Source organism: Talpa occidentalis, unplaced genomic scaffold (assembly GCF_014898055.3).
Source record: "Talpa occidentalis isolate TD23 unplaced genomic scaffold, MPIMG_talOcc4v2.1 talOcc4.6, whole genome shotgun sequence".
In the NCBI taxonomy this organism is placed as follows: Eukaryota; Metazoa; Chordata; class Mammalia; order Eulipotyphla; family Talpidae; genus Talpa; species Talpa occidentalis.
The window spans coordinates 54,779,951-54,806,092 of NW_023604972.1; the positions used below are offsets into that span (position 1 = coordinate 54,779,951).

Below are 26,142 nucleotides of genomic sequence, written 5' to 3' on the forward strand. Positions count from 1 at the left end.
CATAAGGGAAGTTCAGGAACCCAGCAAGGAGGGACCTAGTACTGTGTGGACTTTGGAATGATTCTGACATTTTAAAACTCCTCTTCAAGGAAATGCAAATGGCCAACAGACATATGAAAAAATGTTCAACATCACTTGTCATCAGGGAAATGCAAATTAAAACTACCATGAGATACCATCTCACACCAGTGAGAATGGCACATATTAAAAAAACTAGCAACAACAAATGTTGGCGAGGATGTGGAGAAAAAGGAACTCTTGTGCACTGTTGGTGGGAGTGCAAATTGGTCCAACCACTATGGAGAGCTGTGTGGAGATTTCTGGACCTACTAAACATAGAGCTTCCATATGATCCAGCAATTCCACTCCTAGGTATTTACCCAAAGGACACAGAAACATCAATTCCAAAGAGCACCTGCACTCCTATGTTTATAGCAGCACTGTTTACAATAGCTAAGCTTTGGAAACAACCCAAATGCCCAAAAATAGATGACTGGATCAAGAAGATGTGGTACATATATACCATGGAATATTACTCAGCATTCAAAAAAGATAAACACATGCAATTTGCAGCAACATGGATGGCACTGGAAGGGATCATGCTCAGCGAAATAAGCCAAAAAGAAAAAGAAAAATACCGGATGGTCTCACTCATAGCAGGAATCTAGAAAACTTAAATAAGGGACCAGGAAAATGAATATAAGAAAGTGAAAATCAAAATCAACAAAAAACTATGAACCAGAGACACTTTTTGGGGGGTGGGGGGCGGGAGGGGAAGGATTGGGGTCAGAATGGGGCGTTTGCAATTGTATGGGGGAATATAAAAATAAAATTTAATATTTAAAAAAAAAAAAAAAAAAGAAATAAATCAACATTGTGTTGCTCAGTAGCAAATCCCAGTTGTTTGTGGCTCAGTTTCACAGCTCAAAGCCACGTGTTCCAAACCCCACCCAAAGCTGAGACTGCAGAATATCCATGCCCAAGGAGGGCGTGGGGAAAAGGGGTAGGGTGGTGATTGTGGGGGCAGGGGGCCTGAGTTGAAGCACCTGAGGGATGCAGCAGCTTTTTGGAGCAGTTTGTGGGATGTCTCACTCAGATTAACAACATCATATTCAAAAATAGCTGGACCTAGTTGGGTGCATTTTTTTTTTAAATAAAAAATTTAAATCCAAAAAAAAAAAAAAAAAAAAAAAAATAAAACTCCTCTTCAAAATACAGGAGGATTGGGCATTTGGGTTGTTTCCAAAGCTTAGCTATTGTAAATAGTGCTGCTATAAACATAGGGGTGCAGGTGCTCTTTGGAATTGATGTTTCTGTGTCCTTTGGGTAAATGCCCAAAAATAGATGACTGGATCAAGAAGATGTGGTACATATACACCATGGAATATTACTCAGCATTCAAAAAAGATAAACACATGCAATTTGCAGCAACATGGATGGAGCTGGAAGGGATCATGCTCAGCGAAATAAGCCAGAAAGAAAAAGAAAAATACCAGATGGTCTCACTCATAGCAGGAATCTAGAAAACTTAAATAAGGGACCAGGAAAAAGAATAACTATAAGAAAGAAAATATCAAAATCAACAAACAACTATGAACCAGAGACACTATATGGGGGGTGGGGGGCGGGGAAAGGAGGGCTTGGGGTCAAAAATAAGGGGGTTGTAATTGTATGGGGAATATAAAAAATAAAATTTAAATTAAAAAAGGAAAATAAAAGCAAAAAAAAAAATGCAGGAGGAACCTTAGGTCGACTACCTAGGCCACATGCTAATTGTTCTATTTCTCATAGAGCTTAGCTCTTCCCTTTGAAGAGTAGCTGCCACCCTAACCACTTCAGCCACTGGGTAAGCAGCTGGCAGTTTTTAAGGTCAGTGCAGAAGTCGGGCAACTAACCTGTCATTTTTATGAGGGAACCGTCCATTCAAAATGGTTGGTTTTTCATAAAATATATAGAAGGAAATATAGGTGAAACACTACATGACATGCACCTCAAAGACATCTTTACAGACACATCACCCAAAGCAGTGATAGTGAAGGCAAAGATAAACAGCTGGGACTACATCAAATTAAAGAGCTTCTGCACTGCAAAAGAGACAATAACCAAAACAAAGAGAAATGCCACTGACTGGGAGAAAATTTTTGCACACAACACCAATGATAAAGGACTGATCACAAAAATTTACAAAGAGCTGATGAGACTCAACAAAAACAAAGAAAATAATCCAGTCAAAAAATGGGCAGAAGAGCTAAAAAGAAACTTCTCTGAAGAGGAAATGCAAATGTCCAAAAGGCATATGAAAAAATGTTCAACATCACTTGTAATCAGGGAAACGCAAATCAAAACTACAGTGAGATACCATCTTACACCAGTGAGAATGGCACATATTAAAAAAACTAGCAACAACAAATGTTGGCGAGGTTGTGGAGAAAAAGGAACTCTCTTGCACTGCGGGAGTGCAAAACTCTCCTGCACTATGGGAGTGCAAAATGGTCCAAACACTATGGAGAGCTCTGTGGAGATTCCTCAACCTACTAAAGAGAGAGCTTCCATATGATCCAGCAATTCCACTCCTAGGTATTTACCCAAATGAGACAGAAACATTAATTCCAAAGGGCACCTGCTTCCCTATGTTTATAGCAGCACTATTTACAATAGCTAAGCTATGGAAACAACCCAAATGCCCAAAAATAGATGACTGGATCAAGAAGATGTGGTACATATACACAAAGGAATATTACTCAGCAATCAAAAAAGGTAAACACATGCAGTTTGCAACAACATGGATGGAGCTAGAAGGGATCATGCTCAGTGAAATAAGTCAGAAAGAAAAAGGAAAATACTGGATGGCCTCACTCATAGCAGGAATTTAGAAAACCTAAATAAGGGACCAGGAAAAATACTAATTAATACAAAGTAAAAATCAAAATCAACAAGATACTATAAACCAGAGATACACTACAGGTGGGGGAGAAGGGGCGGTGAGAGGAAGTATTAGGGTCAAAATAAGGGGGGGGGGTGCAATTGTATGGGGAATAGAACCAAAATGAAAATGCATACATTGTGCAAAAATGAAAAATGATGTAAGAATTATATTAAAAAAATTTTTAAAAAGGTTGGTTTTTGAGGTTACCAAGTATATATACCAAGTATAATATCAATATACCAAGATTGGGGCCTTCTTGGTAGTGCAAGGGGTTAAGACACAACCTATGAAGCTATCCCCAGCCACTGCAGCATGAGTTTGATCCCCAGCCAGGGAGCTACCCACTTGGCACAGCAGACCTCTCCTGTCTCACCGGCTGCTCCCCTCAGCAGAGTATTTTAGTCAATCTGCCTGTTCTGTGCCCCACTCTGTCTCTGGTGAATCCTCTCACCCTCCACAACTCTGGCCTGTACCCCAATTCTTGTATGCATAAATAAATAAATCTTTATTTTTAAAAAAAAGCTCCGGGCCTCCCCTGGTGGCACAGCTGGTTGAGCGCTGGGTTGCGAGGCTGCCCGCAGCCTCTGCAGCGCCAGTTCAATCCCCGGCCACCGGCGAGGATCCCACCCACACACACACACACAAAAAAAAAACACTCCAAAATGAAACTCTGAGTAACAAAACTGGATATTTAAAAATAAATAAATAAATAAATCTACCAAGGTTTCACTAGATGAAACCTTTTCTTTTTTTAACTCTTTATTTTAATTGAGGTAATATTAGCTAACAATACTGTATATTATTTAAGGGAATAGGTGGATACCACTCAAGAAGCCTCTTTTAAAAGTTCATTTGTAACATTCTGTTAACTAAATGTTATAGAAACTATATTACAATAGTAGCAAGAAAAAAAGACTGGATAAGTTCAAGAAAAATCTGACATTCTCTAATAGAAGTTATACTTGACTATAAGGGCTCCTTAAAGCAGAGCCCCATTTACAGAATTCTCAAAGCAGGTATTACATGAAAGGAGAATTTTTAGCAAGCAAGGAGGGGGAAACAACCACCTCTCAGAGAAGCATGATTCCTACTCACCATCATGACCACAAAAGAGATAGTCATAAGCAGAGTTGCTATGGAGACCACACTTTGACCTGCCGCTATGGCCAGTGACATAGAGCTGGATGAATATGCCACCATCATAAGGCTGAACATCATAATGAAGAAGGCCTCTACTTCTGGTTTCAGTCCTTAGGAAGAAAAGAAGAGGTTAATCCAACTACCTCAGGTCACCACGATCTGTATGTTGAGAAACCAATAACAATAATTTAAAAATTTACCTACTACCCAACCACCCTGGGTCATCAGTGTCATTACCACTCCATGATGTAATAGTGATCTTTTATACAGTTTTCTATATTTACTACATAAGTACTTTTCCATATAATTCCTGTGCTCCTTTATGTGTAATTGTTAATGATTTTCTGAGTTCCTGAGACAGAAGCCTGCCGGCAAACAACTGGCCAGACTTCTACTGCCTACCTAACATGTGTTTTTATTAAACCAATAAGCTTCCAAATGTCACTATCTTTCTCTATCTCCATACACACACGCACATACACACATACACACAGAGTCATGTGTGGCTTGACAGACCACATATAGATAGGGTCCCTATAGGCTACACGACATGACCCAGGTTTATGGCAGGCTATAACAGCGAGGCTTGTGTAATTACAGTTGCTGATGTTTGCACAAAGGATCACTTAATGACACATTTATCAGAATGTATCCCCTTCGTTAAGCTACACATGGTAGTATAAGAAGGTAATAAATTCCTCTCCTGTATCAGGTCTTAGTTTTGTGAATTCTTTCCATGCGTATATGTGACGCATAGCACTTCTAAGTTAAAATAATGTTTTACATAAAAATTAGGTTGGAAAAAGTACTAACAAAAGTATCCTCAGTGAACAGTTATTTGAGAAAGGGCACAATGGCTTGGTGTCACAGCTTGGCTTAGTTTGGAGAAATGAAAACATGCTTGCAAAAGAGGAACTGGCTTCCCTTTGTACCCAAGATTAAAAACACACACTTTTGTCTCTTTGTTTGCTTACCTAACAAGAAGTATGTTATACAAGTAAATATAATACTTGGTAACATCCTCATGGGTAATAAATCTGATAACAGTTTCCCAAAGAAGTAAGATGACACTCTGTAGTATCCACTGATATATTCATGTCTGAAAAAAAAAAAAAAAAAAAAACACATACCATACATCCTACATTAGTTTTAAGGGGCATCAGGTCTACCATACTCATTATTTTCTTTCCAGCCTCTGGTTGTCTTTTCTCAATTAATATCAGTCACCCCCAAGATCCCATCTATGGTCTAATTCTGGGGCAACCAGTTTGACCAATAGCCCTAGATGCCGGACAGCCGCCTGCTAGGACAAACACACTTACATAAAGAGCTTCTTCTCCACTACGAAGAGCTCCACAGCTGACACACTGGTGAAACACTGATTGGTCGTCAGGTAGAAGAGCACTCCAGCTCTGTGATAAAAGGGAACAAAAGCACCACAGTCGATTAAATATTCCTAGATCAATTTTCCATCTGAAAAACTCTTTCCTCAAATGATATAACATTAAACACACAACATTCTGGTTAAAATAGAGAGGAAGTATGGACCCTATCAGGGTTCTACCCATTATTCCTGATTCTAAGGTACCCTAAGGGCCCATGAAGCACTGTTTGAAATTCACAGTCTAGGGTTGCTATATGGTCTGAATTGTGCTTCTTCCCCTACACCCCCCAAATTCCTCTGATGAAACCCTAACTCTCAATGTGATGATTTTTGGAGTCCTTGGATTTTGGTGTCTTTAGGAGGTAATTAGGTTTGTGTGAGGTTATCAAGATAGGGTTGTCATGATGGAATTAGTGCTCTTAGAGGAAAAGGAAGAGACAGCAGAACTCTCTCTGCCCCTGCCAAGACAAGGTGGCCATTGCAAGCCATCAAATGATCCCTCATCAAACCCCAATCACACTGGCACCCTGATTTCCAGAGGCAAATTGAAAGACAGTAGATGGAAATCTCTTTTGGCAGCTTATGGTATTCTTCTACCACACAACCATCAGCAGGGTTTTGATAGTATCCTTGACAACCCATTGCCAATACAGCTTCCATAGTGCTCAAAATAGAAAATGAAATGATGTTTATAAAGGGCAAATTAATATATGCACCTGTAAAAAATAAAGGTAGACTATGAATGGTTCTCGGTAAAATAATTTAGGCTTAAAAAGGGAAATACTCAGTTAATCTATACCTTGATACAAAGATAGATTTTGTGAAAGCCCAATCCTTACAACAGTGCTGGGCTGTCCTTCATAACCAAACAATTTAATGGAAACTGAGGGTGTGAGTTGAAACTGAAAAAGAGATGAAGTGGCACATAATATGATACACACAAAAAGAAAACATAAAAAATTAAACACAAGTGCATAGACCCCAAAAAAGAAAATGTCCATAGATACATAGTAAATTTTTCACAAATAAACAAAAACATACACACAAACATTAGGGAGCTGGTTATCATAAAAGTAAATGTTTATACGATAATTAATGGGAAATAGCCAGACCCAGTACAAAAACAGTTATGCAAGTTTCTGCATACAAATTTAAAATCAAAGGAAAAGCCAACTTCAGAAACACGGAACATGGCAACAATTCAGCTCAATTTGTTAAGTCTTACATCTAACGGCACAATGATGTTCATAATGAGTTTAAGCTAGAAGATAGTGAAATTCCTTCTAAATCGTAAGATAATTTATTTTATAGTAAAAGCAGTTTTTATTGTGAAGACTTTTCAAGGTAGTTATCCATGTCTGTAGTATCTACTTAGTGATCTAAATATTTTTTTATAATTGAATTTTTTTATTAATAAATTTTATTTTTATATTCCCCATACAATTGCAAACCCCTTATATTTTTTTAAATATCTTTTCTTCCAATATATGCTAATTTGTTTAGCTATCACCACAACCCTATACAAAAACTATTAAGTTAAATAGAGCTAACTTTATGTCAAAGAAGCTCATAAAATCCAGCTTGTCAGTTACATGGTTAGAGAAAAGCAGAGGTACCACTCTGGCATAAATCAGTCCCAAAGTAGACAAACAAACCATCGGCTTCCCCAGCAACTTCAAAGGACAAATAAGTGGAAGCAAGCATTAAGTCAAAAATTCAGATCAAAATAAATCCAATGCACTTCCTTTGATTATTTATTTATTTTTTTATTTTTGCATAGAAGAACTGGGGTATAGGACAGAGGCTCAGGGAGGGGGAGAGGATTCACCAGAGACAGAGGGGAGCAGAACAGGTAGATATACAACCATACTCTGCTGAAGGGAGCAGCGGGCGAGGTAGGAGAGTCTGCTGTGCCATGTGAATTAGCTCATTGGCAGGGGATTGAACTCAGGCCAAAGCATTGATAGCACTGAGACTTAACCCCTATGCCACCAGGTAGGCCCAAATCCAATCCACTTTCTCCAGAAAACATTTTAGAAAAAACTAAAGCTCTTCTATATTTTTCTGGATTCTACCAAGAGCTTTAATGGTATATTTTCAGTTGCACTTTAAAAATTCCAGTTGAGGTCAGGTTTCCCAACAGATTTTTTCCAAATATTTCCTTTATAAAACTCAAAAGGCCCAAAGCCTCTAGATCTCTGTGTAAATGATCTGTGCTGGATGAAAATAAGACCTCTACAAGCAGTATGTATCACAATTACTAGCTCATTTGGAAATAATCTAGAAGAATATACCCCTCAGGAAATGTGAAAAGAAAAATGGCATAGTTCTGGAAAAGAGCAGCAACCATTGTTTCATCATATAGTTAACACTACATGATTCCATACAGGAGATACTTTATCTTAATGAAGAGCTGAACTTATGCTTATTCTTTCATCAGTCTTTTCCAGACATCAAAATAAAGTTGAGTTAAGATACTGCAACTTACTTTGATAGTAACATAGGGATAACAATACCATCCACCCCTCTGCTCTGGGAACTGACCTGAGATTGTGGGTGTAATGGGCCTGATGTGTGGCTCAGAGCTGTTCTCAGCACACAAAGTTCAAGGAGACTCTGTAGTCTTCACTACTGCTAAGCTCCTATGATGAGAGCTTGCTAGGCACCAAACTGAGTCTCATCATTAAACATTATTTTGAAAATTTTTTTATTAAAGTAAATTGTATTATAACATCATATTCGTTTTAGGTGTGCATCACTTTAAATCGATGTATATAGTACATAAAGTTCGCCACTAAAAGTTCATTTCTAGGGCCTCCCCGGTGGCGCAGTGGTTGAGCGCTGGGTTGCGAAGCTGCCCGCAGCCTCTGCAGCGCCGGTTCGATCCCCGGCTGCTCCCCGGCCACCGGCGGAGGATCCCACATGGCGCGCAGACCTCTCCTGCCGCCCGCTGCTCCCCTCAGCAGTGTCCTTCGGTCCTTCTGCCTGCTCTGCTCCCCGCTCTGGCTCTGGTGAATTCTCTCACCCTCCCGCGCTTCTGACTGTACCCAGTGCTTGTATAAATAAATAAATAAATCTTAAAAAAAAAAAAAAAAAAAAAAAGTTCATTTCTATACACCATACAATTGACCTCTTATACCTGATTAAACAATCCCTCTTCCTCTGCCCCTTCTAGTAACCACTAATTTGGTCTTAGAGTCTAAAATTTATTTTGTTCTATTTAGCTCATTCATTTGATAAAAGAATATTTTTATGGGTACATAACTGGGAAGGGTAAACTAAGCACCCACTATATAACAGAAAAAACTGAGTTCCACCCACCTCTTCATATTAAATAAATTAAAAAATAGTAAGGAAATTAACTGATAGGCAATAAAAGACATAGATCTTCTGGACTATGTCAAAATTTAAAACTTTTGTGCATCAAAGGAAACTATCAGCCAAGTGAAAAGACAACCCACAGAGTGGCAGAAAATATTTGCAAATCATATATGAGGTTAATACCAGAAACACATAGCAAACTTCACAGTTCAACAACAAAAGATACAATTTTAAAATGGGCAAATGGGCCCTCCCTGATGGCGCAAGGGGTTAAGCACAGCACTGTGAAGCTATCCACAGCCTCTGCAGCATGAGTTTGATCCCCAGCCAGCCAGGGAGCTACCTACATGATACAGCAGACCTCTCCTGCCTCTCCCGCTGCTCCCCTCAACAGCTATTTCAGTCGGACTGCCTGTTCTGTTCCCCACTCTGTCTCTGGTGAATCCTCTCACTCCCCACATCTCTGGCCTGTACCCAAGTTCTTGTGTGTATAAATAAATAAATCTTTAAAAAAATAAAATAAACTCCTGAGTGAGAAATAATAACCCCAAAACAAAATGTGACTTAAAAAAAAATGGGCAAAAGGCTTGACTAGACATTTCTGCACAGAAGATAAACAAATGGTCAATAAGCACATGAAAAGATGCTTAACATCAGTGGTCACTAATATAACTAGTATAAGGGGGGCTGGACGAAATAAGCCAGAAAGAAAAAGAAAAATACCGGATGGTCTCACTCATAGCAGGAATCTAGAAAACTTAAATAAGGGACCAGGAAAAAGAATAACTATAAGAAAGAAAATATCAAAATCAACAAACAACTATGAACCAGAGACACTCTATGGGGGGGGGGAGGGGGAAAGGAGGGCTTGAGGTCAAAACAAGGGGGTTGTAATTGTGTGGGGAATATAAAAAATAAAATTTAAATAAAAAAAATAAGGGGGGCTGGAACAGGAAATAACAAGTGTTGACAAGGTTGTAGAGAAATTGTATACTGCTAGTAGGAATGCAAAATGGTGTAGCTACTCTAAAAGGCAGGATGGAAATTCCTCAAAATAAAATAGAATTCTGGATAGATACCAAAAAGAATTTAAGCAGAGATCCAAATCAGTATATTTGTGTTTATAGCAGCATTATTCAATATAGCTAAAAAGTAGAAATAACCTAAGTGTCCATGGACAAATAAATGGTATATCCATACAATGTAATGTGGTATCCATACAATGAAAACTTATTCAGCCTTCAAAAGGAAGGAAATTCTTTTTTTTTTTTTTAAAGATTTGTTTTTTTTTTTGTTTTGTTTTGTTTTATTTATTTATTTATTTATACAAGCACTGGGTACAGTCAGAAGCGCGGGAGGGTGAGAGAATTCACCAGAGACAGAGCGGGGAGCAGAGCAGGCAGAAGGACCGAAGCACACTGCTGAGGGGAGCAGCGGGCGGCAGGAGAGGTCTGCGCACCATGTGGGACCCTCCTCCGGTGGCCGGGGAGCAGCCGGGGATCGAACCGGTGCTGCAGAGGCCGCAGGCAGCTTCGCAACCCAGCGCTCAACCGCTGAGCCACAGGGGAGGCCCAAAAGGAAGGAAATTCTGACATAGGCTATCACATGGATAAACACTGAAGATAATATGCTAAGGGAAATAAGCTGGTCACCAAAGGACAAATACTGTCTGATTTCACCCATATGAGGTACCTAATGTAGTAAAATCCAGAGAAAGTGTAATTGTGGTTTTCAGGGACTGGGAAAAGGGAGGATGAGGAATTATCATTAAATGGGTACGGAGATTCAGTTTGGCAAGATGAAAAAAGTTCTACAGTTGGATGATAGTGATGATTGCACAACAATGTAAATATAAATGTTAAGAGGGTAAGTACTATGTTCTGTGTATTTTACCACTATATGCATATGTGTATTGATATATGCATATATGTATGTGTGTATAAATATATATAGAGAGAGATTAACTCTTACATTCAGCTACTCCTCAGTTTACCCTGTTCTTGTCTGAAATTTAAATTCTTAATGGATTTCCATAAGCTTAAATAAAGCAAAAGCACTTTCTCAAAAATTAAGATCCAAATTTACTTACCTATTCTGGATTCCTGTAGGATCATTTTTTAGATCATAGAAAATGGCACCAACAACAAGGCCCAAGATGATTGTTACAATTATCTTTTCAAAACAAAAACAAAAATAAAAAAGAGCTTGAATTAGGGGTAGAAATTTACACACCGTCTAATATTTTCATAACATATGTAGCTACATAATCACATTTCTCCATTGAGATAGGAGAAAGGGATTGACCAAAGTCCATGGAAGAATATAAAACAGATGTGTCATTAGACTGCTTTATAAATTAAAATTAAAAAAAAAATGTTCATCTGCATGTAGGGGTGACTGACAGACCAAAGAACATAGCTGGAAAAGCTAAGATTCTCCCCAGGACTTTAACAGGCACTGCTGGTTCAGGACCCAGTTCAGGGATCAAGGCCTGGGAATTCATAATGAGAGACAGAGCAAGTAATTCCCAGCAAAATAGTTTGGACAATAAAATAAAGTCCAAGTTGTTAAAAGTTTTGCCCTAAACTCACCCTTTGACCTGAACTCAACCTGAACGAATACGTGTGGTTTTATATTTCAAGAGGCAAAAGTAAAAACAGGATATCTTTTACTCTTAACAATAAAAATAAATACAATTTTAAAAGAACACAAAGAAAAATTCTAACAATGAAATTTTGCACAGTGAGGAAGTAGGGGTGAGCTGGGGCCCACCTACATGACCTGGGAGGAGTCCAGGCTTGCCCTGGAAAAGTGCACTGTCACTGTCACCAAAGCATTCAGCCAGCTTTCCTGAGGGCACCAAGTGCTTCCACTCCTCATCCTCCTGCCCAAGTATTTAGCAACGCAGCCAGGAGGCCCACAGCCAACAGTGAGAACAAGTTGCCAAGTGTGGGGCATGCTGATCTACCTTTATCTTCTCGGTGCATTTGATGGCTTCTGAGAAGACTGATAAATATCATTTTTGTTTCAAAGATTGACCAAATCCATTAAGGACAGGTCTACACTATATCAGTTGAGGAATTTTTTTTTTTATATTTAAAAATTTACATTTTAAATTAAATTTATTTATTTCCCTACATCATTGTTCATTTTTGTGCTGTATTTGATTTTCTCACCTCAGATGTAGTCCCCGTAGTTCTCCCACCACATCACCTGTAACCCCTCACTATAGTCTCTTGTGCTCCTCCCTCCCATGGTTTGACCCATCTAATTCCCCTCCCTTGTTGCATGCCTCAGATCTATGGTCAGCTTGTAAGTTTTGTCTTTTTTGGTTTCTCTAAATTCCACATATTTATCTTTTTCCTTCTGACTTATTTCATTTAGCATAATCCCTTCTAGCTCCATCTGTGTTGCCACAAATGGCAAGAGTTTATCTTTTTTGATTAGTTGAGAAAATTTTTATTGTACTTTTATGTTGTATTAAATATAAAAATATAAGAGATGACTTCAAAAATTATATATATCACTATATATCATGGAATTCTCACAGTTAAAACCTAAAGTATCTTACTATTATAACAATCCAAAGGTAACAAGACTGGAAGTAAATTGTCAAGGACAATTTGGGCATAAAACAAGCCAAAGTAGAACACAGAACCTTGACCTGTGAAGACTAGTTTGTGAAACCATAGTCTGGAAAGAATATGATTTGAGGTCCTTAAAAGTTCCCTTGCTTATTAAAAAAAGATCAAAATTTGAACCAACTCGTATCCTGGCATATTTTAATTGTCCCCAGAATATACTGTATTTTATGTCAAAAGATATAATATCCAAAATAAATCATAATGATCACACCAACATGCACACATGTATATATATACACCAGAATTTATATTTCCACACAATATAACTTTAAGAACATTCAGATTTTGCAACACTACGCATTTTTGTCTACTAATCTGATATACTAACAAACTGTCAATATTATCATTAGGATGTTTCTTGGTTTCAAAATTCCAAAAGGACTTTCAAAGTCAGCATTCAAGCTTACAAAAAATGATTGATCCTGTTATTTTGTCTTGCTTTTTTACAAGGTGTGTCTATGTTATTCTTTGTTGAATCAAAGAAAAGAAAATAAACAGGAAGATAAACATTGCACAACAAAGCAGAGACATTATGAGTTCTGGGTATCTGGCCTCTGTTTTGAACAGGAGTGGGGGAGGGGGACAAAGTCCCTAAATGTTATTCTACCTTTGATCAAATCAAATGTGTTTACCAACATTTCTCCAGGTAAGAGGGATGCTTATGGCAGCCACTAAAAAAATTAATCTACATTCAAATGTTAAATATGCCAATAGCAACGTTAAATCTCCAAAAGATAGGATAGTGCCTTCCAAATTGATTTGATCAGGAAGCCCTCGGCACACTAAATGTTATACAGATGATCCATTCATTCCAAGATCTTCCAAATAAAAGCTTTAGTTAAATGCATATCATAAGCAAAGTCTGAATCATATAAACAAAAAGTTCAAATCTAATTATGACTCTATGATTACAGATAGGAGATTTGTCAATAGGAAGTAATTAAACATCTCAATAGGTCCAATGCATGTACTTAAAGAAGTGAACATATGCAAGATTAAAAATCCTAAGCCAGAGATCAACAAGTGATGTCCTCAGATCATGAGAATACTTTTTTTAATATTTCCTTTATGGTTGGAAAAAAAGGGAATAATATTTTTTGCCACATGAAATTCAAATTTCAGTATCTGTGCATAAACTTTTATTGGAACACAGTCATGCTTATATGCCCAACACAGCATGAGTTTGATCCCCAAGTTCAATCCCCCGCCAGGAAGCTACCCACATGGCGCTGCAGACCTCTCCTGACTCACCTGCTGCTCCCCTCAGCAGTGTATTTCAGACAATCTACCCTTTCTGTTCCCACTCTGTCTCTGGTGAATCCTCTAACCCCCCACACCTCTGGCCTGTACCCCAATTCTTGTATATATAAATAAATAAGTCTTTAAAAAATGTTTTCCATAAATAACTTAATGTGTTTTCCCTGGTGAGCAGAGTTACAGAAATGGGAGGGTGGGCAGAAGAGAAACATTATCCTAAAGTATCAAGAGATCATAGCAGAAGGAAAGTACCCCCACAGCACAATTAGAAGACACTCTCAGGTTACCTGAGCTATAGAAGCCTGGGGGTTACCCAGTAAGTTTTTGAATGAACGTTTGGAAATCCATTTGAGTTGATGAAAGAAGGAGGTGGAATAGGTGATTTCCTTGAAGCCTATGTTCTTCTTCTTTTTTTCAACTCCTGAAAGTTGATCTAACTCAACCTGTGTTTCTCTAAAGAAGGTGGAGTTGGTATAAAACTCAGCTAATCTTTCTATGAGAGGAGTCTCTCCCTTGGAAGCTTCTTCAATGTCCTTAGCTTTGGGATAAAAATAAAGAAAAGAAACATTATTAACAAGATAACAATTGATTCAAACATTTTTCTGAAACTCCTTATCAATAACATATTAATAAAGATTGATTATCAAAATATCAATTCTATCATTGCTTCACACATTAGAAAAATACAGTTAATTTGGCCTACATCTAGAAACTTATGGATACAGAAACTCACTGTTCTTTTTCTAATTATAATAGTTGGACTCTAATTCTTTTTAAAATAAACTTCTTGGAAAAAGAAAAATATCGCATGGTTTCACTTATAGGAGAAAAATAGGGGAAGTAAATAAGGGGTCAAGAACAAACAAACAAATAAATAAATAAATAAATAAATAAATAGATAAAATTAGCAGGCAAGTATAAATCAGAGACATTCTGCAGGGGAGGGGTAGAGGGAAGGGGAAGGAATCAAAACAAGGGACTATAGTGGTGGTTCATGGGTGAATTGGTGGTGGGAATTTTACAGGTTCTACACCTGAAAGGAGAAAGAAAACATTGTACAAAAATGAACAATGATGTGAGATATAATATACTTCTTACCACAGAGAATTAAAATTCCTACTGTAAGAACTTATTCCTGGCTTTTTTCTATATAAAAACACACAGATTGTCAAGTTTCTTATTTCCAATGCTAAGTAAACAATGGGCAGTTTTTTTAATTTTTTTTCACTCTCTCTCTCTCTGATGCAGTTGTTTTTTTTTTTTTTTTTTTTTTGTAAATGTAGATCTTTATTTATTTTTATTTTATCTATATTTTACATCATTCTTCCTTTTTGTACACTGCATGCTTTTTCTGTTCAGGTGTAGTCTCTGCAAAATTCCCATCATTAATTCATCCATGCACCATCACCACAGTCCGTTGTGTAAGACCACAATCCCTCCCCTGTGATTCCTCTCCCTCTCCCTGCCCTGCAGAGTGTCTCTGATTAATAGCTGCCTGTTAATTTTTTTTTTTGATTTATTATAATTTTTTTTCCTGGCTCCTTATTTGGTTCCCCTAGATTCCTCCTATAAGTGAAACCATCTGATATTTTTCTTTCTCCTTCTTGCTTAATTCATTGAGCATAATCCCTTCTAGCTCCATCCATGTTGGAGCTAGATTAAATTCATGTTGGAGCATGAATTTATCTTTTTTGATTGCTGAATAATATTCCATTGTGTATATATACCACATCTTCTTGATCCAATCATCCATTTTTGGGCATTTGGGTAGTTTCCATAATTTACCTATTGGAAATTGTGCTGCAATGAATATAGAGGTGCAGGTATCCTTTTGAGTTAACGTTTTTTGTAGATTTCTAGGAGTGGAATTGCTGGTTTGGGTAGATTCCTAGGAGTGGAATTGCTGATTCATATGGAAGTTCCATTTTTAGTAGTTTGTGGAACCTCCACACACATTTCCATAGTGGTTGGACCAGTTTGCATTTCCACCAGTAGTTAGGAGAGTTTCTTTTTCTCCACATCCTCGCTAACATTTGTTGTTATATGAGCCAACCTGTTTTTTTAATATGTGCCAATCTCACTGGTGAAGGTGGTATTTCATTGTGGTTTTGATTTGCATTTCCCTGATTACAAGTGATGTTGAACATTCTCTCATATACCTGTTGGTCATTTGCATTTCCTCTTTGGAGATGTTTCTTTTCAGCTCTTCTTGACTGGATTGCTTACTTTGTTTTTGTTGGGTTGTGTGAGCTCTTTTTAGATCTTTGTGATCAGTCCCTTATCAGTTGTATTGTGTGCAAAAAATTTTTTCCCATTCAATAGGGTGTCTCTTTGTTTTGGTTAATGTCTCTTTAATGAGCATTTTTTTAAATGGAAATTAATCTTAGAATTGACACTCTGGGGCCTTTCTGGTGGTGCAAGAGGTTAAGTTTCAGCACCTGAAGCTATTGACAGCCACTGCAGCCAAGTTCGATCCCCGGCCAGGGAGCTAACCCACATGACACAGCAGACCTCTCCTGTCTCATTTGCTGCTCCCCTCAGCAGTGTATTTCAGTAGATCTGCCTGTTCTGCTCTCCCCTTTGTCTCTGCTGAATCTTCTCACACACACCCCCACACCTCTGGCCTGTACCCCAGTTCTTGTATGCATAAATAAATCTTTAAAAAATAAATAAATAAATAAATAAAAATTTCTCATCATTTATCTAGTGTTTTGAAATAAGAAACTTGGCAATCTATGCATTCGTACATCCAAGAAAGAGGACGGTATTAGTATAAATTCACAAAGAACATTTTAATGAGCTGCCATATTGCTAAAATTCATTTAATTCAATTGGTTAATCTGTGACTCTTGGCAAATTCACATACCTTCACCGTCTTCATCCTCTCTGTTTAACACCACAGCAGAGGAGTCTCCATTAATGACATCCAGGAAGAAGTCTGCAGGGTTATTATAGGACTCACAGTGGTATCCTACAAAAGAGAACAACTGAAATACACAAACCTGATAGTCCTGAAAGATAATAAGGACTCACTTTTACTGGTGTGGGGTTGGGGGAGGAGGCTGAGGGAGACAGCCTTCTCTCTCATCTTTCTCTTTCCCCTTACTAATTCATACTTTCTTTTCATATGTCCAACCATACAATATTGCAACAATTCTATCTGTAAGTAAAACACCATATCCCAAACCAACCTTAAACACTCAGAAATACTTATTTTAGTGCTTGGTGCTTACCCATCATAATTCATGAAAACTGAAACAACTACCAATGTTCTCTGTTGCTTATCAGAACCTCTACAAAAATCTAAAATTGGTCAAAAAATATATATAAGTTGAAAAAAAAAATCTAGAACAAATGCTAGTGCTAGAAAAGGAAGAAAAATTCCAGCACCAAACTGACCCAAGATGTTTTGGTCTGTTAGCTCAAAGACCAAACAGCACTCCTACCGAATCCCCTTTGTTCTCTTGGGAGTCTACTAATGATAACCTTACTGCATGAAAAAGTCAACCATACCAGCTGATGCAAAGTACCCCAAGGCTTCCTGAGCAGGCCCGTGGAACATCAGTTTTCCTGAAGCCAATAAGGTGAGGCTATCAAACAACTTGAAGATGGAATAGCGTGGCTGATGAATGGAGAAGATGATTGTCCGTCCCTGTTTAGACATCCTAAGTTAAATGTGAAAAATAACAAGTCATTACAAGTCTAAAACTTATACTTCTTGGCAAAAAACTTTATTCTTATATTTAGATCATATGTTCTTAGTTCACCTGGATTTTTTTTTACTAACGCCTCATCTCATATTTATTTACCTGATGAGGTACCTAATTTAATGCCCTTATTAAAAATTAAGGTTTCCTAAAATGTGTCTCATGGACAGTCTAAAATCAACTGAACACTGATTAAAAATGCAGATTCCTGGACAGTGTCCCCAGACCTGTTGGGTCTGGGAAATACATATTTTTAACAAACACCCAAGTAACCTCTAAGTACACTTAAGCTGGGGAGCTTATTGTAGGCTAAATATTAGAGCAACAGACATTTGCCCCACGCTTATTGATCATTTGAGTCTTCTGGTTCTTTTAGGAATTAATATTCATTTTTGTTTTAATAACTATTAACTTTATTCAGTATTAACTATGTCTCTGTTAAATATTTTATAGACACCCTTCTCTAAATTTTCACAATATTGCTACAAGGCAGCACCGGTATTATTATCTTCCTTTTTCAGATTAAGCTTAGAGGATTAAGCCACTGTGGTCAAGGGTCTTAGGAAGGGCAGGGCTAGGATTTGATGGCCTGAAGCCAAAACAGTGCTAAACTGTGTTTACACAGGAGTTACTACTTATGGATATAAGAAACAAAGGCCAGAATGACTAACAAAAACTGTGATTTCTGACACAGTCCCTTCAATGTAAGCACCTACCATATGCTACCAGAGTATTCAAGATTGTTCTGCCTCAGAGGATCAGGCAACTAGATGGAGCATTTCACCACAACGTGGAACAGAAGTAACAAAGGGTTCCTTTTCAGTATAAAAAAGACCCTCATCCATCTGAAGATGATGGAAGTAGAATATCAAAGGTGCCAACAGGAGCAAGCCAAGAAAGAGAAAGCGTAGTCAAGGTGGAGAACATGGCAGACTAAGATGTGTGACAACAAACTCTATACGGGAAACTACAAGTAGTTCAGTGTCACGGCAGGGAGGTGGGGGTGGGGGGTGAGGGAGCATCTAAGGAATGACACTGCATCACAAAACAAGCTCTTCACAAACAAGCTCTTCAATCAGAAATAGGAATTTTTTAGTCAATAAGCACTAGGGAGCCAGTAAGACTGGTAGGAAAAAAAAGGGGATTTATGTGAGAACTTCACTGCTATTCTGTCTGAAGTGAAGGGCACCAGTGTTCAGTATCTCCTATTAAAAATGGAGACTCCTGGCTTCATCTCAGATCTCTAGAAGTGGATTCTGCATTTTAACAAGCACCCAAGTGATCAGTGGGAAGAGTAGACTTTGAGAAGACTGGGTTAAAGCTCTGGCATGAGGAGAGATGCTTGTGTGCCAAGTCTGAAACATAATGAAAACACTTACAGCATAATGCATCAAGTCATCTTTCTCTCATGAACACTGTTAACAGATATAGATAATAGAAGTATCATGGATGTATTCCTAACAGAAGCTGAACCTATTACCTGGCATCTTCACCATATGTCCTGTGGCCATCTCAAAGTTAAGATGTCTAAAATCTTAGGTATCTTCCCATTTTCATGTTTCTTCTCATCTTACTATAGAGACTTATTTATGAGGGTCTGAGCATCAGAGGAAGCAAGGTCACGATAACAAGAAGGCAGTTTTTTGGGCAGCTTTTTTACAAAGGTTGAGGAGGGAGAAGTGGGGAGACCCTAGAAGTGGTGAGCAGAGAGAATAGTGAGCATGATTGGGAGACTAGTTACATTCAACAATTAAGTACTATTGTATAATATATACCTTAAAAATTATGATGGGGCCTCCCTGGTGGTGCAGGGGTTTAAGTCTCAGCGCTATCAAGCTATGGCCAGCCACTGCAGCACGAGTTCAATCCCCAGCCAGGGAGATGACCCACATGGCACAGCAGACCACTCCTGACTTGTCCACTGCTGCCCTCAGCAGTGTATTTCAATAGATCTGCCTGTTTTGCTCCCCACTCTGTCTCTGGTGAATCCTCTTACCAAACCCCCCCCCCCACACACACACCTCTGGCTTATATCCCAGTTCTTGTATACATAAATAAATAAATCTTTTTTTAAAAAGGGTAAAAATATACTATGTCATAGCAGAGACACCCAGCAGCCACCAACATGACCAGGGATGAAGGCAAACATCACCTCTGGTGGGGGGAGTCAAAATTACACAGTTCTGATGTTCTGCACCAAGAACACAGCATCATTTCTGTAGTGCCCCCACCAGGAATTCCTTATGACCAAATCTGGTCATAAGGAAGCTGCATGGACCCAGATTTCAGGCCACCCTCTGAGATGTACTCTCACGGATGGGTAAGGACACAGAAGGCAGGAACAGACAGAAGATCTGCTCGGACCACTAAAGATTGAAAAGAAGTATTTCTGGAGAAGACCCTGAGACACAAAGAAAATAAGACATGGCAGGACAGCTGGTGAGTCTGACTGCAGCCTATGAATTGAAGGAGGTTGCAGGAGCCTATTGATTGCAGGTGGTGACCTCCAGGCTGGGAGTGTGTCAGGTGGTGATATAGGAGCATCCTTGCTTTTGGTAGTTACCCACCAGACTATTTAAAATGATAGGAATGATGTCGGAAAAGCCCATGTTAGGGGTGGTAAGATGGAGCAAGAGCAAATGCAGCTGAAGTTAACAGTGGGAAAATCTAGGCAAGGGGACATGGGGATTTCTTTGCACTAGTCTTATAACTTAAAAACATATAACTATGACTTTAAAAAAATAATTGACAAAAAAATGATGTCCAAAAAGGGTGAGCAAAAGCCAACCTGGCCAGACCAAAATGTAATCATTGAAATTTCTCCAATAAACGTGTTCTTCTAAGCCGTCCTTTGATAAAAGGAAATACCCTTCCTTTCACTCCATTCTCCCATTTTTTTAAGCCCCAAATCTTAGAAGGCATTCTCTCAATAATTATACCCCACATCCACCTCATGAACCAATCTCGTTGATTCTACCTTCAAAATCAAATCAGAATCTACACACTTCCCATCATTCTCATTACACCCTCATCAAAGCCAGCATCAACTGAGCTATAGTGAACAGCTTTCCTTGCACTTGCACTAGCCCAGATACACAATCTTTTGTCTACTCCTCTTTTCTAATATTCTATAAAATCTCCCCACCTCACCGAGGGGGGTACAAGTCAGGGCCTGCAAAGCCTGCATAATCCGCATCCACTTAATTCTATCTCATGTCTTCTTTTAACTGTTATGAATGGAACTGTGTCCCCTCCAAAAGTCATGTTGCTGAATTCCTCAGCCCAGGACCTCAGAGTGAGACTGTACTTAGAGAGATCGGGTCTTGAAAGAGGTGATTATGGTTAAGGAAGTTTCTATGACTGGGCTGGGCCTTAATCCATTACATAGTGGATTATATATATTGTATATATAATTGTATATATATTATATTTATAAATAATATATACTTATATATTATATATATAAATTATATATCTATAGTAGTGTCCTTATACAAAGATGATTAGAGCACAGACACAAAGGGGGAAAATGACGTGAAGACAGGCACGTATAAGCCAAAGAGAGAGGCCTCAGGAGATAGGACTGACTTACAGCATTTAAGACTGAAACAATAAATTGCTATTGTTAACATCACTCAGTCTGTGGTATTCTGTGATGGCAGCCTGAGCAAACCAACCAGTAAGCAAGCCCAGCCTTGGGTGCCAGTCCCTGTGGCCCCTTTGATATTCCAAACACATCAGGTGTGCTCTGCTTTGGGCCACTGGCTATTCCCTCCAACTAGAACTCTCCTCCCCTATCCACCTGCCTCCAGGTCAAATGTTGCATTGTAATTGAGGTCTTCCCTGACCATTTTGCTCTATAACATAACACTCCCATCATGTCTGTCCTTCCCTGCCCTATTTTCCTTGAAACACCTCTATTTGTTAATTGACTCTCTCCCTCCAACAAAGAAGGAAGACATTTCTGTCCTTATTCTCACTGCTGAGTACGCTGCCCCAGGAATAATGCCTGGTACATAGCAGTTGACCAAATATTTATTGGATGAATGAAAGAATAATGTTCCCAAAGCATTTACCTCTTCAGTAGCAAAAGAACAGCACTTGCTGTGCTTGAGTCTAAACCAGTTGTGGGCTCATCCAGGAACAAGATGGAAGGGTCAGTAATAAGTTCCATGCCAATACTGGTCCTTTTTCTTTCTCCTCCAGACACCCCACGAATAAACTGAGTACCAACCTAAAACATCAATATTATCATTATTAGTAACAACAACCACAGCTGCTATTATTTGTTGAGCTCTTAACCTGTGCCAATCCCCAAAGAGGTGTTTAACTTCATTATCCTCATTTATTCTAAATAGCAAAGGATCAATACCTGGGACAGACAGGTTTCCCTTTATTAGATGAGTAAACGAAGTCTCAGGTCAAAGCTGGTAAGTGGTTTAGCTTGATATGAAACCTACTGTTGAAAATTTTGGATGGTCTTTATCATAGAGATATTTGGTTTTAAGATAGTTAAGTCAGAATATAAAAAGATAAGGCTTTCACATAGTGAAATCAAAATACAAAAAGGAGATAAAGACAGGAGGCGGAAAGGTGAAAGATTCTATAATTCATTAGTTTTCTGACACCCCTTTCTCTCTTCCACCCCCACAAAATCATCAGATTGGGCTTGGCAGCTAGAAAAGTTCACTTTCTGACATACCACATTAACAGTTTGTAAATCCACATGAAGTTTTCCAAATTGGCCCTATCTATACACTAATTCACTGCAGAAGTCCTGGCTGATTCTTACAGACAAGTTCAGAAAGTAGAATATTCTACAAGGCAGGCAGCTCAGTTTTTTCAACCAGCTCAAGGTCAGTGTGTGGGGTTGAGGAAACAAGAAGGCTTTTTGGGACTCAGGAGGTGGGAAACAATTCATATACAAGAGCCTTCAAAGAGATGCTAATCAAGTGGTACTTGTGTCCTTGTTTGGCTCCTGTAACAATTGACCAGACAGTTGGAGGTCAGTTGGACCACAAAAAGGAAAAGTGAAACTATGGGATTGACTTAGTTGACATTAAGATACTGTTAACTTTGAGCTGATGGTTGTATTGCCATAAGGTAGTCAAATGTATTTTTTCCTAAGGATGTATATTCAGTGGTAAAATATTTTTTTTATAACTTTCTTTAAAATACTTCAGAACGAGGGCCTCCCTGGTGCCACAAGGGATTAAGCACTGCACTATGAAGCAATCCACAGCCTCTGCAGCATGAGGTCCATCCCCGGGCAGCCAGGAAGAAACCCACTTGGCGCAGCAGACCTCTCCTGTCTTGCCCACTGGTCCCCTCAGTAGAGTGTTTCAGTCAGTCTGCCTGTTCTGTTCCCCACTCTGTCTCTGGTGAATCCTCTCACCACCCCCACACACACCTCTGGCCTGTACCCTGGTTCTTGTATGCGTAAATAAATAAATCTTAAAAAAAAACTTTAGAAAGAAGAAAGGGGCCTCCCTGGTGGCACAAGGGGTTAAGACATAACCTATGAAGCTATCCACAGACACTGCAGCACGAGTTCGATTCCCATCCAGGGAGCTATCCACCTGGCACAGCAGACATTTTCTGTCTCTTCTGCTGCTCCCCTCAGCGTATATTTCAGACAGTCTGCCTGTTCTGTTCCCCACTCTGTCTCTGGTGAATCCTCTCACCACCCCCACCACACACCTCTGGCCTGTACCCCAGTTCTTGTATGCATAAATAAATCTTTAAAAACAAAATATAATACTTCAGAAAGAAAAAAGTGAATCAATTATAGGATAAAATGCTAACAACTAGGAAATGTAGGTGAATATAATTAGTAATCATACGAATATATTTATCAGATTATAATCCTATCATTTCTATAGCAATCAGACTATTCTTTCTACATCTCTGTTAGGGCAAATTTATACAAAAGCTTTCAATCAGATAAAGAAATTTGGAGATGTCAACAACTATGCCTTCAGCTCATTTTCCCTGGATATTCAAGGGAGGAAGGTAGGATAGTAACTGTCCAATATGAAGATTTTTTAACTAAAAGTAAAAAATGAAAATATCTTACTGTAAAGATAAAATCAAATACAGAGCCAAAAGCAAAGGAAATTGAATCACTCTTAAACTGGAAATAAGTAGTAAATAGCAGCATCTTGGAGTTACTCTTCCAAACAAAATCAGCAAAATACTCAAAAGAAAGTCAGAAAGTATCAAAAGAAGCAGGAACCAACAAAAAACCATCCCTCATTACCTCTAAATAAATGATTATCACAGGGGAATTAAAATATCACAGGAGGCATTCAAACTGAAAAAGCTCATCCTCACCCAAAACTTCAAATGTCTCCCCCGTAAATTTTTTATACCTCTTTGTCACCTATAAAGTTCACTCACTTATCTCATTTCTTCTTCCTGCTCCTGCACAACCCACAGAAGGAGAAGTTCCTTTTGTCTCTCTTGCCTACTCCTTTAACTCTAAAACTTCTATATTTTGAATCATTGTTTTTGTGTCCTTTGGGTAGATCTCTAGGAGTGGAATTACTGGGTCATATGGTAGCTCCATTTTCAGTAGACTGAGGAACCTCCAGACAACTTTCCAAAGTGGTTGGACCAGTTTGCACTCCCACCAGCAATGTGGGAGAGTTCCTTTTTCACCGCATCCTCGCCAACATTTGTTGTTGCTTGTTTTTTTGGTATGTGCCATTCTCACTGGTGTAAGGTGGTATCAGTGTGGTTTTGATTTGCATTTCCCTGATTATAAGGGATGTTGAACATATTTTCCTATGCTTGTTGGCCATTTGCATTTCCTTTTTGGAGAAACGTCTAAGTTCTGCCTATTTCTTGACTGGATTGTTAATAGATGACTGGATCAAGAAGGTGTGGTGTATATACACAATGGAATATTACTCAGCAATCAAAAAAAGTAAACTCATGCCATTCATAGCAATGTGGAGCTAGAAGGAATTATGCTCAGTGAAATAAGTCAGAAGGAAAAAGAAAATTATCGGACGGTTTCACTTACAGGAGGAATACAGGGAAACCAAAGAAGACATCAGTGTAAAAAAAAAACAGTAACAGTACAAAACACAACAAAATAAAAACAGACAATTATAAATCAGAGACATCCTGCAGGGGAGGAGGGAGAGGGATCAGAAGGAGGGAGGGAGGAGCACAGGGGACTGAGGTGATGGTGCACGGGTGCCTTGGTAAAGGAAATTCTATGGGGACTACACCTAGGGCGGCGGGGGGGGGGGAGTGGGGAAGCAAATATTGTTTAAAAATGAACAATGATGTAAAAATAAATAATTTTTTTAAAGATTTATTTATGCATACAAGAGCTGGGGTGCAGGCCAGAGATGCGGGGGTGAGAGGATTCACCAGAAACAAAGTGGGGAACAGAACAGGCAGATTGACCGAAGTACACTGCTGAGGGGAGAAACTGGCAAGTCAGAAGAGATCTGCTGCTCCAATTGGGTTGCTCCCTGGCCGACTGGGGATCAAATTCATGCTGCAGAGGCTGTGGATTGTTTCACAGTGTGGTGCTTAACACCTTGCGCCACCAGGGAGGCCCAAAAAAAAAGAAAGAAATTTTTAAAAATTAAAAAAATACAAACTTCTGGGAGCTCAGCACGTAACAGTCTTGAGTAAATACTAGCTGAAGAGAGGGGGTGAGGAAGACAGAGGAGGAGTATGGGGGGGGGAGACAAAGTGCTAAAACAAAGATTACAGTAAAACAACTTGGATGCTACATGAATTAAAAATAAGCCCTAATTTGACTGAATGTCATTTTGGAAGTCAAATGACTGCAGAGTAAGACAGAGAACGAGAACACTTGAATTTCTTCATTTATCAATTCCAGAAATATACCTTAAAAGCAGTAGAACAAAGTCCCCTGGAGGAAGAAGAGCTAAAAGAGGAAAGAAAACAGGAAGAAGGAAAAATTAGTGTAAAGATGGTGAATGCAAATAAGAGAGGGAAGGATGAGCTATAATCACGAGGACAAGGCAACACGTCCTTTGCAAAGAACACTTATCTACTAGACAACACTGGCTGCTTTATTTCTAAGATTCAGTCATTTTTAGGTTATTTTCCTGGTTAATTTCTACTTCCATATTACATATCTAGTCACTTCTTCAATGCACATTTTAGAAAATTCATCTGAATAGCAGTTACAGCATAGGTGAGGTCTTATTTGCTGGCTATCATACAATCATTTTTTTCCCATGTTACCTTGGAATCTGCCACTTTATCCAGACCTAACTCTTGAATAACCTTGTTAATCCGTTCATTTTTTTCATAATTCTTCATAGTGGTTGGAAGCCGAAGAGCTGCTGAGAAATGCAAATTTTCTCTCACTGTCAGAGTTCCCATCACAACATCATCCTGAAGACAAAACAATGTTTTCATAAAACTTATCAGGTCTTTTCTAGTGTCATCACTCTTTGGTACATGTGCTTAATCTACAGAAATAACATCCCCAAGGTAGAGTTCTAGTTAATGATGAATTTGCAATTATACAAATTACAATAACTACACATACAGACAGTTATAAAATCTGAGGGAATAATTTTCTCATTATCTGTATAACTAAAGAGAGCCCAGGAAATATGGTTACTACTAGCAGGTATTTCTAGATTGCATTATACAAGGATTGCCAAGGTATCTTACTAAGCTAAAGGAAGAGAGATGACATCAAGGCAAAAAAAGTACAACAGTTCTACCTTTTGGAATAATGGAATAGAATTGATATCCCTGCTC

General features: G+C 38.6%; 1 protein-coding gene across 10 annotated transcripts in view; it reads right to left on the reverse strand.

Annotated features, from left to right (window-relative positions):
* ABCG2 (ATP binding cassette subfamily G member 2 (Junior blood group)) overlaps positions 1-26,142 on the reverse strand; it is a 160,440-nt gene that overhangs the window by 15,792 nt on the left and 118,506 nt on the right. For all 10 annotated transcript variants that reach the window (XM_037529852.2, XM_054688217.1, XM_054688215.1 and 7 more), the window contains 9 exons: positions 25,615-25,767; positions 21,456-21,613; positions 17,186-17,337; positions 16,539-16,643; positions 13,960-14,210; positions 10,861-10,943; positions 5,389-5,478; positions 5,041-5,165; positions 4,022-4,176 (listed from right to left, as the gene is read on the reverse strand). In XM_037529852.2, coding sequence (XP_037385749.2) covers positions 4,022-4,176; positions 5,041-5,165; positions 5,389-5,478; positions 10,861-10,943; positions 13,960-14,210; positions 16,539-16,643; positions 17,186-17,337; positions 21,456-21,613; positions 25,615-25,767 — 1,272 coding nt within the window. The remainder of the gene's footprint in view (positions 1-4,021; positions 4,177-5,040; positions 5,166-5,388; positions 5,479-10,860; positions 10,944-13,959; positions 14,211-16,538; positions 16,644-17,185; positions 17,338-21,455; positions 21,614-25,614; positions 25,768-26,142) is intronic.